This window comes from Dendrobium catenatum, unplaced genomic scaffold, assembly GCF_001605985.2.
Source record: "Dendrobium catenatum unplaced genomic scaffold, ASM160598v2 fragScaff_scaffold_1470, whole genome shotgun sequence".
Lineage (NCBI taxonomy): Eukaryota > Viridiplantae > Streptophyta > Magnoliopsida > Asparagales > Orchidaceae > Dendrobium > Dendrobium catenatum.
The window spans coordinates 1,270,240-1,289,929 of NW_021319932.1; the positions used below are offsets into that span (position 1 = coordinate 1,270,240).

The 19,690-nt window shown below is 35.3% G+C and overlaps 1 protein-coding gene across 1 annotated transcript in view; it reads right to left on the bottom strand.

Annotated features, from left to right (window-relative positions):
• Positions 1-19,683, bottom strand: part of LOC110109750 (glycosyltransferase BC10) — a 27,896-nt gene extending 8,213 nt beyond the window's left edge. Inside the window, exon 1 of the mRNA XM_020840944.2 lies at positions 18,831-19,683. Coding sequence (XP_020696603.1) covers positions 18,831-19,361 — 531 coding nt within the window. The 5' untranslated portion in view covers positions 19,362-19,683. The remainder of the gene's footprint in view (positions 1-18,830) is intronic.
• Positions 19,684-19,690: the final 7 nt, after the last annotated feature.

A 19,690-nucleotide genomic window follows, 5' to 3' on the forward strand; every position in this document is an offset into this window, starting at 1 on the left:
AAAATTCAAAAATAAACGGGTTTTTGGGTTGACCCGGCAACCCGCCGGGTCAACCCGAACCCGACCCGTTTTTTAAACGGGTCGATTTCTGGAACCCGAACCCGACCCGTTTTGAAATCGGGTCGGGTTCAACCCGGATTTTCCGGGTCGGGTCCGGGTCGGGTTTTCGTGTCGCGTCAAATATTGACACCCCTAGCTGCAACGATGCCTGAGTGTGGTGTTAAATAGACAATGATTCTCACATAATGGACGGATGTGGGCAAAGAAGCTAGTCCATAAAATTAAAATTAGGATCAAAACTTGAAATATAGGTTCCCTTACAAGCAAATTAATGAAATTAATAAATATTATGATTCATAGAAAAATAAATATTTTCTAATACTTCATAGTACCCTAAATAGTACGGTAGAGTATAACATGCATAAGCATACCATTTTCATTATTACAACTCTAATTCATTTCATTGTTTGCAAAACTATATTGAACATTCAATAACACATCATCATCTGATAAATTAACGGAAGCATCTAATAATTTAAAACTTCAATAAAAACATAATCACGGAGCCACTAAAGAAATCTAAATAAAATTCAAAGTAATACATCACGAAACTATCTACATACCTTCGATGTAGACTCACAAATACTTTTCAAAATTAAAAGATAACATAAAAGAACTCTCAACCTACTCAGCAACGACTTTATCCTTTCATTTACCTGTAATAACAGCTAGTATTGAATAACTGGTGAGCTATGAAGCTCAATAAACTATGCACATTTAAATAATAATTAAATTACATATAAAGATTACAACATTGAATCATAAGTTAATCAAATTAAAAAAATCTCATATAATGAAACATGCATCAACCATTTCCTTCCACTTTAGACAATATTAAATATCAACTTTAAGCTTTTATAAGATTGTCTTTACTTTCACAAATATATTCAATGGAGCTCAGGTAAACTTGACATTATCGTCATTGAATTAAAGAGAGGTTCTTTTGTTTCTCTAGGAGTCTTTTTTGCCCCATCTACTATGCAAATATCATATTCTCGGGGGTCCCTTTTGTCCCCATATACAATACAGATTTCATATTGAGTCCCTTTTTCCTACCTGATATTGTAGATATCATATCATAAGTCAAACAATCTTTATTAATTTGATATTCAGTATAAATCATATATTCATACTTCATAACTGATTACAATAGTTACTGACTTTTCACAATGTATATAATCGTACATATGTTGTAGTAAGAATTCAATATGCATTACTTTAAAAATGAAGCTTCCTTTTAACATATTACCAATGAAGAAAAGACAAAAATAAGCATACGTAATCATTTATCAAATATCTCTTACTCTCGTGGATATACAGTTGTGAATACTTTAATGTATTCTCTTGATTACTAATAAAATTCTCCTAATGCATTTCAGTTATCAATAAAATTACAAGACATTAGGAATTTACTAAACATTCGTAATCATTGCAATTATAACTAATTACGTGACTTACCTTCTTGAGAAACTGCTTCTTCCATTTGTATACCACGTAGTCTTCTCCTTTGATAAATTATCTCAGATTCTCCTCTCTGCATATATGTATCTGATGAATCTTAACCTTTCAATTGATATTCATTCCTTTAGACTTTTATTACTTAGTAAACAATCATAACTAATATAAAATAACTAAAATATCTTACCTCAAATCGTTCTTTTCCTAACATATATTACCTCATAACTAATGTGTTTAAAATTAAAATTTTGAAATGAATTAAAAAAATTAATACAAAAGATACTTCTTGAAGAAAAAATTTTATTGGAAGAGATTTAAATAGACATATTGGTAGAGAAGTAAATGATTTTAAAATAATTCATGGTGGCTATGAATTTGGAGCGACTAATGAAAGTGGTAAAACAATATTAGATTATTCTATAGCTTATGATTTTGTAATTGCTAATATCTTATTTAAAAAAAAGAGATGAGCATCTCATCACTTATAAAAATAGATATGGTGAAACTCATATTGATTATTTTCTTATAAGAAAAATGGATCATTTAGATTACAAGAATTATAAAGTTATTCCGAATGAAAGTTTACGTACTCAATATTGCTTATTAGTTTTGAACTTCAAGATGAGTAGAATATAAAAAATAAAGTAAATCTTTGTTCTATAATTAGATAGGAGCATTTAAAGAATATTAACAAATTAATATTCTTTAGAGTATGATTCTAGATCTTATAATTTTATCTGTACATGAGGAAGCTAATGTTATAAAGAAAAAAAGTAACTAGTAATATTAAAAATATTGCAAAAAATATGCTTGAAGTATTTAAAGAAAAAACTCCTAATAGTAAAACAACTTGGTTATGGAATTAAAATGTGCAAAAAAGAAAAATAATAAGATGATTTGTTATAAAAATTTGTTAATATGTAAAAATTTTGAAAATTGGGAAAGATATAAAGAGACTCATAAGGAGTAAGAAAATGGATGCAAAGATTTAGCTTTTAATAATTAATATAATAGATTAGATACTAAGAAGGGTGAAAGATATATGTATAATTTAGTCAAATAAAGAGATATAAATAGTAAGGATTTAATTCAAGTGAAGTTTATTAAGGATGAAAATCAAAAAGTATTTTTATTAGAAAATGATATTCAACAAAGGTGGATTAGAAGAAGATATTCAACAAAGGTGGATGAGATTTTTTGCTAAACTTTTCAATTAACATTGTGAGAATACGATTGATTTTAGTGACTTTAGCATCCTAAATAAAAATAAAAATTTTTGTTTTTATCAACGTATTAGTAAAATCGAAGTTAGAAAAGTTTTAAAGAAAATGAAGTGTGGAAAAGCTATTGGACTTGATGATGTTCTATTAGAGTTGTGGAAATGCTTAGGAGATGAAGGAATTTTTTGGTTTACTAAACTTTTTAATATTATTTTGAAAATAAAAAAGATGTCAGATGAGTAGAGAATGAGTGTGTTGATTCATATTTTTAAGAATAAAGATGATGCACATAAATGCGCGAATTATAGAGGAATTAAGTTAATGTGTCATTTTTTAAAACTATGGGAGAGAGTTATGAAACATAGATTATGACGTGATACTAATATTTCTCAAAATCAATTTGGATTCATGTTGGGTAGGTCTACTAAGAAAGCTATATATTTATCAAGAGGTTTGATGGAGAAATATAAAGAAAATAAGGAGAATCTACATATGATTTACTTTTTTAGAGAAAGCATATGAGAAAGTTCCAAGAGAAGTGTTATGGAAAGTTCTAGAAAAGAATGAGGTTAATAATGTTTATATTCAAGTCATTAATGATATGTATGCAGGAGTTGTTACTTTTGTTCAAACACAAGGTATTTTGACTAAGTATTTTCCTATTTTAGTTGGATTACATCAAGGATCAGTCTTAAGTTCATATCATTTTTGCTTTAGTCATAGATGTTCTCACTAGACATATGCAAGAGGTTGTATCGTACTGTATGCTTTTTGCTGATAATATTCTTCTTGTTGATAAGACTAAAGAGGGAGTTGAAGGTAAATTTGAATTATGGAGGTCAACCTTAGAGTTTAAAGATTTTCATTTGAGTAGATCTAAAACCGAATATATGGAGTTTAACTTTAGTAGAAATAGATCTAGTGAGCGAATTGTAACTTTGGGAGATCAAGCCATTAATAAGAGTACACGTTTTAGATATCTCGGGCCTATTGTTCAGAGTGATGGTGAAATAGATGTGGATATTATTAATAAAATTCAAGTTTGATGGTTGAAGTGGAGGAATGCTTCATGCTTGTTGTGTGATAAAAAAAGTCCACCTCAAACTTAAGAAAAAATTCTATAAGATGGTGGTGACACCTGCAATGCTTTATGGTGTAGAATATTGACCATTAAAAGAGAAGCATAATATTAAGTTAAGTGTTGCAGAGATAAGGATGCTCAGGTGGATAAGTGTCTTTACTCTTAGAGACATGATACGAAATGAGTATATATGAGAAAAGTTTGGTGTAGCTCCAATGGAAGATAAGATTAGAGAGAGTCGCCTTAGATGGTTTGGTCAGATAAAACGACGGCCTTTAGATGACCTGAGTAGGAGAGTAGATGTATTAGATTTGGCTTAGGCAAAGAAAGGTATAAGTGGACCTAAAAGACTTGGTTAGAACATATTAGAAATTACCTTTCTTTATTAGATTTAGATTAGAATTTGAATCTTGACATGACAAGTGAGATAAAGGCTTAATATTCTTGGTGTATTTTAAATATTACAAAATATAAAAAATTATGATGTCATATCCAGAGTCTTTATGACCTATATTTTAAATAAAAGCATATATAATGATTCGAGAGAATCTGAATCGAGAAAATCTAACACAACACCAGCTTGACGTGGAAGGAGAAAAGGAGGGAAAGAGGACAGAGAAATTCGGATTTTGGTCATCGACATGTTTGCCGCCATCGATTAAAAAGGCGTTCGAGGCGGACGCCTCGAGGCGCGCCTCGAATCGAGGCGGAGGTCGGGCGAACTAAGGCTTAAGCCTCGAAAGCTCGGGCGAGGCTTACGCCTTTTTCCACGGAGGCGTACGCCTCACCGCGTGAGGTGTCGAGGCGCATCGAGGCAGCGCCTCGAAAGTGAGAAAGTTACCTTCACAGTCAGCGAGCTCCCGTTGTTTCTTCAGATCAAAATGTTGTAGCTTACGATCCGACAGGAAAGGGAAAGTCGTCGAAGGAGCAAAGTCGAACATCCACGAAGGAGCTAAAGAAGCGACGCGTGCAATCTCTACACCTCCTGTGAAGCAACGAAGCCGAACAGAAAGGACGAAAAGAGAAGATGAAAGGAAAACCGTAGACGCAACTAAGTTATTATTGATTAACTTTGTTAATATAATTTAAAATATTAATAATTAAACAAATTAATTAAATAATTAATAATATAATTAGTGCATGAATTAATTATCTATTTTAACTTAACTGAATAATTAGTATTATAATTATTAATTAAATTTTAATATAATTAGCCTAATTAATATAAATTACATTTAAATTACGCGGTATGCTCGGTACTGAGTTGTACTGGCTCGGTACTGAGTTGTACAAGCTCGGTACTGAGCGGTACATGCTCGGTACGCTCGGTACTGACTCTGTAGGGTACTGCCTTGACCCCGTGCGACCTTACGGGCAGGTCGAAACTCCGCCAGGGGGCAGCGCCCCTTGGACCCCGGCAGACTGGTATACTTTTTGTATTCATGTTATTTTATTATTGGTAGTACAAATAATTGTTATTTTGTTATTTTTTGTCATTATTAAAATTTTAAATTAATGTTATTTAATCATTTTGGAGGCTTACGCCTCGCCTCGCTTAGGAAAAACGCCTCGATTCCCGATTTCGCCTTTTAAAACCTTGTTTGCCGCTTTTTCTAAAAATTTCTCAGATCCATGGTAAGTGATTGTTACCTATCTCTGTTTCAAATATTTTCATTTCGACCGTCTGATTTCTTTCTAAATTAAATTTAATGCCATTTTTTTCGGATTTAGTAAACTTCTACGGCATAATTTTTTATATATTATAGTATTGATTATTCTTAACATTTTGACTAGTTGATTTTCATAATTTCATCAGGTAAAATAAAATTTACTATATTTGATATGATTTGTAAAAATATGAATTTTGATATTTTAAATATAAGCATACTTGTAATATAAAGTATTATAAATGAATATGAGTATGTGGTGAGTAATAGTTAGCTGTTATTTTTGCTATAATATTATGATAATAGTATGTGTGAGAACAAGTAATACTTATTTTACTGATGTTGGCTGGAGACTGACTGACCTGTATAGGATGAAGGGTCGACGGGCTTCTTTTTATATTGTGATTTGGTGTTTCCTCAATTGATTTCACGTGATTAACTAATTAGCAGTTATAAAGGAGTGATTCTAATAATCATACTAAATGAGTAAGGAGTAATGACTCTGTATTAATGAGCCAACAGTAAATGATTACTAATTACCATATGCTAAAAAAATCACTGCGCAACCCAGATATTGCCTTACTCATTTAGCGTGATTATTGGAATGCATGTTATTGTATCGTTTTACCATTCTATTGTTTGCTGATTTATTGTTTGTGTATTGTTTTACTATCATTGCCACCAAATATTATATATATATATATATATATATATATATATATATATAATAATTATATTATATATATTAATTATATATATATATATATATATATATTGATTCTGTTATTGATGATACCAATAATGTTACTGATACTTATATTGATTCACTATTATTGTTGCTACGATTTATTCATTGTTTACTAATTTCTTATAATTAAGCACATGATTCCTATACTAAGTGATATTGAGCATGTAATATAAGATACTGATTAGATTCTGCTATAGAATGATTGAACCTCATGTATACACGGATTTTATTATATCATATTGTTATTGATTATGATAGTTTTCATAAATGTTTCTAATTTATTGGTTTATACGATTTCCTTAATGCTACGACATATGATGGGAGGATTGCTTTCTAATTTGATTCAACCTTTGCATTGATTTATTGATCTATTAATATGCCAATTTACTAATTTATTGGTTTATTGATTATACTATTTCTATATTGCATTGTCTCGCTTTCGTACCATATTGTTCTACTATTTTACAAATTTTATTGCAAATGTATGTGTTTATGGTTTCTGCACAGATTTATGAACATAGTGACTACTACTATTAAAAATTGACTGACGACATTCATACTGCTTCTTTACTGTATTTTGAGTTCAATTGTAAGTTATAGTGACATATTAGGCTTTTTAGCTCATTATATATGATTTAAATGATTTCAAGTCAAAGTAGAGGATCAAGAGTGTAAGATTGACCAGTTAAGGGAACATCCAAGTTATTTTATTTTTTAATTTAGTTATTCTTCAGTAATCAGGAGCAGATAGAATGTATATGATAATTGCGTAACTTATGGCTATTGCATATAATTTTGGAAATATAAATACAAATGAATATTGATATTTTGATCAATAGATTTATTTTTCGCTGCTACATATGATGATTGTTATTATTAAAAGATAAAATAAATAATTCTTCTAAATTTGATTCTACGACATGATATATAGGGTGACGAGTAAAGTAATGGGGCAATCGAGTGCAAAGAGGTGGTTCACCAACATTTAATGGGGCAATCGCATGGCTGACAAACAAGAGAAGATGCCACATGACCTGCACGAAATGTCACACGAAAGTTGACACAACAAAAAGTTAAGTGAGGTGAATGGTTGAGTGACGAGTAAAGTAATGACAGTGGTGTGCAATAAGGGCATGAGGAAGGCTTACAAACAACCGATCAAAAGAGGGGAGCAAAATTGTAATCTATACGTCAGTAGATGCAGGAAACTATACGTCAATAGATGCAGGAAACTTTTCTAAGGCTAGTACAGGGGAGCAAAACGGTGATGCAGTACAAGGTAAAGTTTATTACTTTCGTCAGGTATGCTCTACAGTTAACACTCCAGAGAAGAAGCGCTACACATTTCATATTTTTTATTTCTTTGAGTTGGTAGAACGATCTTTTGATTGATTGAGAATGATATGATAACTACTTAGTAGCGGTGGATTGCCATTAGAAAGTGTTTTGGTAGAAAGACTTTTTGTAGTGGATTTTTTGGAAAGAATAGTATATTTGGACATATAAATTCCAGGAGAAGTGGATAATCTATATCTGCAGCAATCTCTCATAATGGCAGTGTGGCCAGGTTTGGATCTATCAGTAGAGCACCAATATATCGTAGATGTAGCAAACGACACTCTAGTCAGTACTACAGGATGATGGAACAATATTTTCGATGCATACAGGTGGGACACATAATGGCTGAGTGCCCACAAGCAGGATTTGATCAATGATTTGAGAGTTCTGTCCGACCCGCAGGGAGATCGAGTTTCACTCCCAATATTTTCTAAGGGATCATATGGTAGAGATAGTGGATTTAATTTTGTGTCAGGCTCTATAGTAGGTAGACCGTCGACATGTCAAAGAAATTTTGGTAGTTATGTTGCTCTAGCTCCAATTCAATCACGTGTACAGTCTAACTCAACAGGAGACTTGAAATGCCCCAGATGTTATGATAGGAGCTTACATTTTTTAATTAGTCATGTCATATTTTATTTAATTATTATTTAATTATGGAACTAATTAGTCATTTATTTTTTAATATTATTTGATTCATTGCACTTTTATTATATTTTTCCTTGTTTTTTTACTTTGCCATATGATAGTCATTAGAATTTGCTTTTGTAATATTAAAATATCTTAAGAGAAATTGAAGGTCTAGTTTAATTTTGTTGCATATTTCTGAGTTCGACTTTATTTTGGGTATGAAGTGGTTAAGTCGATATGAGACTCGGGTCGATTGTTTGAAGAAGATAGTCACTTTATTTTTAGGCAGTGAGAATTGTTTATTTCAGGGGATTAAAGGTGTTTTGTCATGTATGATTCCTATAGTGAAAACATATAGATTATAAAAAAAAAGGTTGCATGATATTTCTGGCATCGATTCGTGATAGTAGGAAGAATCCTGGTTCTCTTTCTGATGTCCCAGTAATGTAGGAGTTTCTTGATGTTTTTTTGAGGAATTAGTCAATTTGACTCTATACAAAGATATTAAGTTTTGCATTGATGTATTTTTGGGCACAACTCCTATATCTAAAGCTCCATATATAATGACACCTAAAAAACTTCAGGATTTGAAGGTACAGCTTCAGGAGTTGATTGACATAAGTTTTGTTTGTCATATTGTCTCCGTGGGGAGCACATATACTATTTGTAAGGAATGACAGTATGATATGAATGTGTATTAATTACAGGGAGCTGAATAAAATCTCTATCAAGAAAAAATATCCTATGACACAAATTGATGATCTATTTGATCAACTTGCTGGATCGTCTGTATTTTAAAAGATTAATCTACGATAGGGATATTATTTGTTGACCTCCATGTAAAGACCAAAAGAGGAGAGCAGAAATCCCGCATACCTCTACTGCATTGAATCCCCGAAATCCCGGTTGGAATCCTCGTATCCATCGAGAAGCCGTCCAAATCCCCGAAATCCCGCTGCAACCGCGATCACTTCTCCGTTATTCCCGCACTCGCCTCGATCAAACGACCACATATGTCCTTAAATACCGATCGAGCTCCCTCTCTCCCATTCACTTCCTCTCTCACGAACAAAGCCCTCAAGCTTCCGCTGCTCTCTCCGACTCCACACGACCTCCCGCTCCTACCGTGCTACCCGAAGCCACCCGATCTTCCCTCTTGCTTCCACGATCCCCCCAATCCAGAGAGAAACAGAGAGAGCAAGGAAGAGAGAGGGGGAGAAGCCATCCATTACCAGAAACTGAGCATCCTTCCTCCTTTCTCTGCGAACCGACCCCGACGGGATCTCCCGAGCTCGTCGACGCCTCCTCTATTCCTTCCCATCCTAGCCGATCCAATTCTCGACTTCACTTCTCTGGACGGGGTCCCCTCTGCCTGCTGGATCAGAAGTTTTGATCGGGAGCAACACAGGGAGCTCACTGTGTGAAGGTAGATCTCTCCCTCTCACGCGCGGCTCTGGACAAATCCCGTAAATGAGAAGAGGAAAGAGGGAGGGTTTTTTTTTATTTTATTATTATCATTATTATTTTATGATTATAATAATTTTAAATTAATTAAAATAATATTAGTTATAATTAACTTATTTTAATTATGATTAATTATTATATATATATATATATATATACCTCTTTCTCCCTCGATCCGCGCCGACAGCCGCCAAGGTATAACTCCTAGACCCTAAAGCTCTGAGAACCCGTTTCAACGCATGCGTCGAGACAAAATGACCACCTATACACACTTTTCTTAGCATGGTGGGAGGACGTGCGTCCCGACGCTTGGGACGAAGCGGGTAATCACCTAAAATTCCTTCTTCTTAGTTCGTAGCGCACCGGAAAACCGTCTATACACGCTTTTCTTAGCGTGGTGGGATGGAAACCCGGTGCGATGCGTATGACGAAGCGGGGATACCCAAAGTACCCGCTTGCGAGAAAATAACTGCTTTTCTTGCAAAATATTTTCAAAATACCCATACACGCTTTTCTTAGCGTGGTGAGGGATCAAAAATACACGGCCGTGGTGTCCTCGAAAGAGGGCATCTACCATACACGCTTTTCTTAGCGTGGTGGGAAAGGCCCAGTTTTCCGTAATTTTCCTCTAAATGGGGGAGACGCCGGAAGGTTGCCGAAATTTCGGGTGAACGCAATATGCTACACTTGGACCTTATTTGAACTCAAAAGAACAATAACACGAACTCAAATTGGAACTCAAATACAATGAACTTGGTACAAGAAGTCTTAATTTGGACTTGGACAATTCATACTCAAATTCAAAAGACTCGGACCACAGAAGACATAGAACTTGTACTCGAACAACAGCAGAGGACCTATGAACATGAACTGGACTTATGAATTTGTTCTTGAATGAACTGAATAGAGAATTCATCTTGAACAAAATGAACTTAAAATTCAAATGAGATTGAAATGAACAAAAGTGAACTTATTTGAACTCAAATGAACTTGGTGCAAAGGACAAGAGCATGAACCGAACAAGACTACAAAGGACTTGGATTGAACTTGCATGTTGATTTGAACTTAAGTGAACGAACAAAAAGGACTTAAGTTGGACTTAATGACATAAAATTGAATTTGCAAACTCAAGTATATAATACTTGAATAAAGTGTAGTGGAACCTTAACTTGAAGAAAATAAGCATCGACACAAAGTTGGTATGGACCACAAGAGATTTTGGTTCAAACTTGAACATTGACTTGAGCTAATCTGGACATTAATCAAGCATTAGATTCAAGTGAAAATTTGATTTGAGTCTATATTGAATTCAAATTGGAGCCTCAATAAGCCATGCTTTGAGTATAAAATCATACTTAAATCAAGCTTAAGCGGTTGATGTTGAACTGGACTCAGATTTGGATTTGCCTTGGGTTGCAAGGAGTCTTGCTTGAGCTTGGACTGAATTATATCATATGGGACTTGAACTCAAACAAATGACAGAAGATTCAAATCAAATTCAACCAAGAAGAATTTGAATTCTAATAGAAAATAAGTTTCTTTCAAACCACAAGAAAAATGCCACAAGCCACTAAGAAATGAATTGGATCTCAGAATGATAAATGCAAACATGTGATGCTGATTGCAAGCAAACATATAAGTCTACTATACACACTACATGTCATTTATAAGGAGAAATGCATAAAGGACTGCAACAAATACAAAGGAGATCCTGGAAGACGTAGTGTCCTACAGTCATCATTAATCAGCGAATGAACATAGTGATACTCACAAGCAAAAATACACCGATCCGTGTGTAAGAAGGGTTTGAGAACATACATCAAATGTGGATATCTACAAGTCATTATAGGAGATCCACCATACACTCAACATACCACTAATAGGCAAATACAAAAGAACTGTGCGAAAGACGAACTCCTACGAGTTACTACAAAAGCTCATTACGTCGTGCAACTAACATTTTGTCCAAAAGGAAATGTAGGAGAGTCCTCATTCATACAACAGTCCATTCATAGTCAGAAGCAGATGGTTTGTAGCAAATTCAAATACCTATGAACCATCATAGGGAGCCTCTCATGTAAAGTACCATCTATGAGCCATCACAGAAGGCGTTTCACAAATATTCCAAAATACCCTCGCACATGCACTATAGTCTATACACACTTAGGTACACTAAAATAGGGTATACATCAACACCCGCATGGGCCCTGGCGAACGTGTTATCGGTACACACGTGACGTCTAGGGATGCTACACGGGTTAATAAATTTAAACCCGATCCTCCTTAACACGTAAAAAAGAGTCAACAGGGTTTAATTACAAAATGCCCCCAACCACCCGCATGGGCCCGGGCGAACGTGTTATTGGTGCACACGTGACGTCTAGGGATGCTGCGCGGATCAATAAGTGGATTCAAGTTCGAACCCGATCCTTCTATACGGGTCAATAGAAGTCGACAGGGTTCGAACAATCAAACAAGTATACAGTGATGGTGACCGGTATATTTGTTTTAATGCATTCATATTAGGCCTTCAAATGTCTATAGCAATATGAATTCACTAATAAGGGCATAAAACAAACAAAATCCGATCCTCTATCGATTATTCGATAGAGTCGACAAGATTCAATCAATAAAAGAGAAATGACCCCGAACACCCCGATGATGGCCGTGTTGAATGCAGATCTCAACCGGAGGGGTTCCCAAATATTTTCAAATGTCTCCTAAATATCCAAAGTCCATAGCTCCACCCGAAATACCCATAAAAATTCAAAAATCCAAAACTCCACAAAATCCAAAAATCCACAAATCCCAAAATTCCAAAAATATTTAAATTTGAAATTCAACCCATCAATCACTTAAAGCAAAATTCATCCACCCTCCGCAACAGTTTGCTGGGGTGGACAAATCAAAATTTACCTCAGCTCACAAAAGAGCTAAATGCCTAGTCGAAAATATCACTAGGATTCATTCTCAAATAGTCTCCTGCCAGTAAGGACGTGATACGTGTCCTATGACCGGCGATTTTCCTCCAAATGGCACCGCAGGATAAACGGTTATGACCCGGGGCCCTCTGAACAGAGTGGTTTTGCCGCCAAATGGCACCATGAAATACTGGTTATGGCCAGCGCCAATACGTTCCTTAATGACATCAAATCCTTGAAATATGAATCAATAGGATATGATCGATAGGGCACAAAGCCCTCTGTTAGCTAAGGTGGATCAAATTTGTCCCCTTAGGCAAATATCTAACCCAGGTCTATAAGGTCCCCTTGGATGAAGCAACCCATGGCTGCCGACAAGGATCCTTCTGTCAGGTTGGGTCAACTACCTCCTCTGACTAAGTAGACCAGGGACCACGATGGCTAAGGACGACGGAACCATGGGATCTTGATCGGGTCCATCATCCATTCCCCCACCATCTGCTTTAAGTGCAAGATGGTGAAAATTTCTATTTTTAAATATCAAACCTTGAACCTCTAATATCCAAACTTTCCAAATTCCCAATACCCAAATCCATGCTGCTACTATATGCAAGATAACACGTATTCTCTACGTATCTGATTGACGACTAGCCTTAACCGAAAGTTCTCTCTCATGATCGGGAGAGGTAATTAACTATAGGGGCTTGCGCCTATAGGAAACAAGAACTCAGATCATAAAGTCCTCGCAAAATGAGGGTGAAATCTCTGGGTAGTATCTTATCTACAAACTCATCTGCCTTCCAAAATTTACCTTGGAACTTATCCGTTAAAACTCCCTCGCCGAATAAAAAGAAAAGCGGGGAGACCGGGGCCGAATTTTCGAAGCCCACATTATTAGATGAAGGTGAGAGAAGCAGATGTGATGAAGACTGCTTTTAACACTATATATGAATATTATGAGTTATTAGACATGTCTTTTGGGGTGATTAATATAACATCTATTTTTATGGATTTCATGAACATTGTTCAAAAAGTATTTAGATTAGTTTGTGCTATTTGTGAAGAAAAATGACGGTACAATATGTATGTTTATTAATTACAGAGAGTTAAACAAAATCACCATCAAGAATAAATATCCTCTGCCACGAATTGATAATCTATTTGATCAACTTATTGAATCTTATATATTTTTCAATATTGATATATGATGTAGATATTATTAAGTGAATGTGAGAGAAGCAAATGTGATGAAGTCTGCTTTCAACATCAGATATGGACATTGAGTTCTTAGTCATGCATTTTGGGATGACTAATGCACCAACTATTTTTATAGATTTGATGAACAGAGTGTTCAATGAGTATTTGGATCAGTTTGTGTCGCCTCCGCCGCAGCCACCACCATCATGTTTGCTGTCAAGGATTACTTAGAAGCGACACACCACTACCACCTCCTCTAAAAATTTTAGAGGATTAACTCATCTTTAAGTTAAAGACAAACATTTATGAAAGAGGAATATGACTGAAATAAATGAATAATAAGTGGATTTGGACGCATTAGACTCCATAAGATGATGCATGGTGGAGATAATTTGTTATGACAATGATTCAAATAAATACCTCCACAGTAATGACAGTGAAGATGATTTTTAAGTTGTCAATTATTTCAATTTTATTTAGGAATTAAATGTGGATGCATAAGGAACTGAGAAAGAAGGAATTTGAAGTTAAAATAAATATATTATAATACTTTTATGCAATTCTTATATTTTATATTGTTTTGATCTTATAATATTTATATTTCAATTCTATTTCACATAATTTATCAAATGTTATTTTATGTGCGTTGTAATTTTTTATTTTATATTAATGTTAATTTGTTACTTCATAGTTTAATAGAAAGATAATGTCATTCTTTAATGTATTATTTGGGTATTAAATAAAGAAATGAGAAGGAAGAAAGGAAGAAGAGGAGCAGGAGGAGAAGAAGAAGAGGAAAAGGGAGAGGAAGGAGGAAAAGAAGTAGAAAGAGGTGATATAAACTAGGATATTCATTCCAAAGAAGATCCTATAATTCAGATGAGATACTCAATCTCTAATATCAAGATCAAATAATTCTTAAGGAAGACAGGTAATGTAATTATCTTATAACCAGTATGAGGGGTTGGAACTATAATAATGAGGTGTAATATAGAAAAAAATATATATAAATGATATGAATAAAAGACTTCGGGTATGTATAAATTTTTTATTAAAGAATAAGAAGCCCCATAATTTATTTTGATAATTTAAATTATACATACTTACATATCAATAAGTATTATGAATCTATTAAAGAATGGTCTATATTTTATGATGATTTAATTATAATAATTTTTCACTCAATCATGATTAGTAAGTTAGGAAAGGTGTTATCTGGAAATAAGTATGATTAGATTGTCCACCTATGTTATGTCGCATGGTTGACTAGAAGAGCATCAAAATAAGTCATGACATCCTGAGAGCCAAAAATAACCTCTTGGAGCATGTCTGATGCAGGACATATATGAAAATTAGAATTTTGCACGCTTGATGATTAAGAGCAAGTTAATTAAAGCTTGATGTTGATTTAGACAATGAAATAAAAGACAAGAGCGGTAACAAAAGCTTAGGCCAAGTCGCTTGCAAAAAGTAAAACCCACATAACAATCAATTACTATTGACATTGCAAACGAAATGGGTTTCAACAAGAAATCCTTAATCTAACAATAAGAGTAGTGCTATGTAAGATCTCTCACACAACTAATAAATACTAGGCTTTAGTGGGAAGAATCAACACAATTTTCATGAGTTAATTAATAACTACAATTGAGAGTAACGAAAGATAAAAGAGGAGGAAAAGTTTACCCAAAGAAATAGGAATTACAAAGTTCCGGTATGATTGTTTGAATGAATGAGCAAGAGTAGTCAGCAACTCTAACTCCCTAGTGGCATTTGAACAATATTCTGGTAGTTTCTGGGTGGAGGACAGCCAACACTCATAGTCTTGAATTCAATGGAAAGGCAATACAGAGCTCTGATGCAAATGTTTGGATGCTTGCAAGATGGCGGGCAGCAGCACACAACTCCTAGCTGTCCGTGGACAGTAGTTTGGCAACATCGGCGTAGAGGACAGCCATCCAACTTGATCTGGGCTCCTTGGACACCAAACTGATGTTTCTGGACAGCAGTTTTTAGGCTCTGAACTTCAAGGCAGCATTTAGAACGCGTCAAGAATTCTGGATAGCACGTGGACATGAGAAATTTCAGGGATTCCACCTTCCGGAGGCACAAAGCTAAGGGAATATGCTGGGGGATTGAGTGGACAGCTGTGGGGGAATAATTTTGGGGGTTGAATATCGTGCTTTGGTGGCTATGGTAATTAAATTACCAATTCAAATTGCTGAGAGAGGGTGAGGGAAAAGTGGGCTGCGGCGGCAGGGAGAGTAGTGGAGGGAATTAGAGAATTAATTTGAGACTTAAAGGGGAATTAATTTGATACGAGAGAGAGGGTGGGGTAGCCATGGATGGGGATTTAATTGGGGGATTTAGATTCCTTCCAAACTTGGGTTGCAAAAAGGGTAAAGAGAATTAGAGAGAAATCTATCAATTTCAAATTTGAGAGGATTTGGAAGTTTCCAAAAATAAATCAATCTCTTTAGGAAAGGATTTCAAATTCAATTTAATTGGAATTTGAAATTTAAATTCTTTCCAAAGTTAAGATGAACTAACTTAGGAAAGTATTTAATTCTTTCCCACATGAGAGGTTTTATTTTGGAAAACACTTAGTAGGTGGGAGCTAGGAGGGGCTGGCAGCACCAAGGGGAATTGGGGAAATTTTTATGGAAACCTTTAATGCTTCCTTGAGTTAGGGAATTAAATTTGGGAAGAGATATTTCATCCCAAATTAATTTAAAACTCAAAGAGGAAGGGATTTGAAAACTTTCCTAAAATAGGATTGGTATTTTAGGTAACTTTTCAAATTTAAATAAATTTGAATTTACTCATGAATAGAGTTATCTAAAATATAAAGACTATTTTAGGAAAGGTTTAATGGCAAGTTGGTGACGGAGGGAGAAAACAAAGAGGAGGGAAAACTTTTCTAAAATAGATTTTATAATTTAGGAAAAATTTTGAATTTCAAATTTGGGGAAATTTGAATTCAAAGACCAACTAAATTATGGCAATCCAAAATTAGAAAATATCCAAAGTAGGCAATGCGGGTGGGAGAGGGCTAGGCCGGCGGTTTGAATAGGGGCGGGTAAGGGACCGGCGGCAAGGTGGAGATGTAGGCGGTGTTTTGGTGGGTGGAAGGAAACGACGAAGGAGAAGTAAGATCGTGAAGAAAGGTGGGTGATAGGGTTAAGGGAAATCAAAGATAGGAAACCACGAACCCGGCCGTCTCCAAGGTTGGTGGGTGATGCGCCAATCTCCCTCTCCAAGGGATCTCTCTCCGATCTCTCAAGCTCTCTCAAGAACTCCAAGCAAGAAGACAAAATTATCAAATAATCATTCATTCATTGATTCTCAAAGAAGAAGAGGGGGGCTTTAAATAGCCCATACAATGAGAAAATAAGAAGTACTACAATGCCCCTAGTGCTTACACATACTTAAGCTCTTAAGTAAGGGCAAAAAAGGAAAAGCATAATAAACTTCATAAAATAAAAATAATAATACATCAATCATAAATATGAAAATCATAAGTAGCGTGATGTAATCGTGGTCGTTGATCGACGATCACGCATCTAGTAGATTTTTCCATATCTTGATATCCTCATCAATGTCAAAGGGCATCATGCTCACTTTCAAGTCTCAGAAGTTACAGACCAAAGAATATGGATCTCTCACAACAAATGATATCTAATGACTTGATAGCATAGTGACTATTAAGAACCTTGTTCATAGTTTGTAAAGTTGTCAACTATTATGTCATTAAACAAGTACAAAACCTCAAGTCAACATCAATATTAATTTATTGACCACTTTGGAGTGATTGTTGAGTCAACTATCCTGGCAAGCAATTCCCTACCCTCGAGTGCACTAACATTTAGTAAGAGTTGCACATCCCAAGTCTTTTGTAGTGGTACATTTACAATTACCTTTAGAGAACAGTAGTTAACTCATAAATAATGGACATGCTTAAAAGTAAACATTGCACTTCAAAAAACCTTTACATGAAGAGGCAACTCTAACAAGGTGAACAAAGCAAGCATGACATGACTATCATATCAACATCTCTAACAATCTTCTTTCCTGATTCCTAAAGTGCACACCCTTCATTAAAAGTAAAAATTTTCAAGGCGGGTGTATGCATTTTCTCAGATGATTTACTTGAAGGGCTGTAACCAAAACTGATAGTTGTACACTCATGAACTTTTTTGCAAAACAAATTTGACAATTGTAAACACATGTACTTTGTAATACACAAGGCTTATCCAACATGCAAAAAATTTGAGTGTCCAAGCTCACTCCCAATTAACTAAACATACGGTGGGTCCAAGAGAATAACAATGGGTCTCAAAAGAAGATTGATGAAATTGTAATGTGGCATTAATGAGTTCAGTCAACTGCAATGAAAAAGTATAAAGGTTTAAAAATTTAGCAATGATACATTTCAAAATAGATAGATGTTAGTTGTTTATAAATGAAGGCATAATAGAATATTTTTCTTAATTAAATAGATGGGCGCAGAATATTTCCTAAAAAATGTAAGTCAGGAACTAAATGCTAGCTAGTAAGCACAATCAGGTTCACAAATCCAACACCTAAAATTTGTTTGGAACGATTCCATGCACTGCCATTTGTTAGAAAGCATCCCAAAAACATCCAAGTTCACAATTTTGAAATTAAAATTTGCTTGCAAAGAGTCCATTCACTAATGTTAGTCCAAAAAACAATCCAAAGATGACAGGTTTGCATTCAAAATTTGTAGATCAAGCAAGGAATCGTGAAAACAACTAAAACTAGAAGAATTTAAATATTCTTAGTCAGGGATTCATTTTCCTTTCCCCCATCCAAATAGAAGGGAAAAAGTCATTACCTGTGTCATGCAAAGAAATCTAAGAAGCAATCAGGAAGGTGCACAATATGCACGGCATACGGGAATAGATAATGATCAAGTCCATGCTTTTAAAAGAGTTGTCAAGGTCAGAAGCAGAAAGAAAGGAGTTTGCCAAAGTAGGTGAGAATTTGTAATAAAAATTGCACCGGTAGATCAAATAGGATCACCTGGCTAGGAATCTGCCGCCCATAGAACACGGATTCAGAAGAGAAATTGGCCATGTAAGACGGAAGAGTATGAATGTAGATGGAGTATAGCCCTAGGTAGCCCCGGTAGAACCTCTCCCAAAGAGGCGCCAAGGGTAATGGCCCTCTGGTGAGGAATAGGAAGGCGATCTTGGGGGTCCTCCGAAAGGGATACTCCTTCACCTGTGGAACGAAAGATGCACGCCAGAGAAGCTCCTCGTCGCTCATGCCATGCGCTGTGGTCTGCGAAGGATGAATCCACTGTTCCAAGCTGACTTCGCTCTGAATCACGTCTACGCAGTTCCGGAACTTTGAGCGAGTCTGGGTCCGAATTCCCTGGAACGCGAAGTGCCGCGTGAGATAGACACTGAAGGCGAAGAATCCAATACCGAGGACAAGGAAGAACATGAAGAGCCACAGCATACGGAAGGGAAAAGCCCTAGGTTGGGGGGCTCCTCCTGCTCTCTGAATGAACTCATTGCTATCATCCGCCGAAGGAATTCTAGTTGTCATTTTTTGTTTTTTTTTTTTTTTAGATCTAAAATTAGATTGTCCTGCGGAAGATACAGTTTCTCCGACCTGCGAAGGATTTAGCCAAAAGCACGAAAAGGGTGATCTTGCGAGAGCAAGAAGGTTAAACGGTACTTTCTGATCTCCCGGTGCTCGCTGGCAGATTGCTCTCCTTATCTAACAAATCTCAATTGAGGGCGCTGCCATTGAAGCTCGGAGGAGGCTGGAGAGCTGAAAATCAGCGACACGCTTCTGTCACCCCTCTCCCCCATCTTCTGAATTCACTTCTCGATGGCTCGATCTACGCGAGGGCTCGATCAACGCGAGTGGCT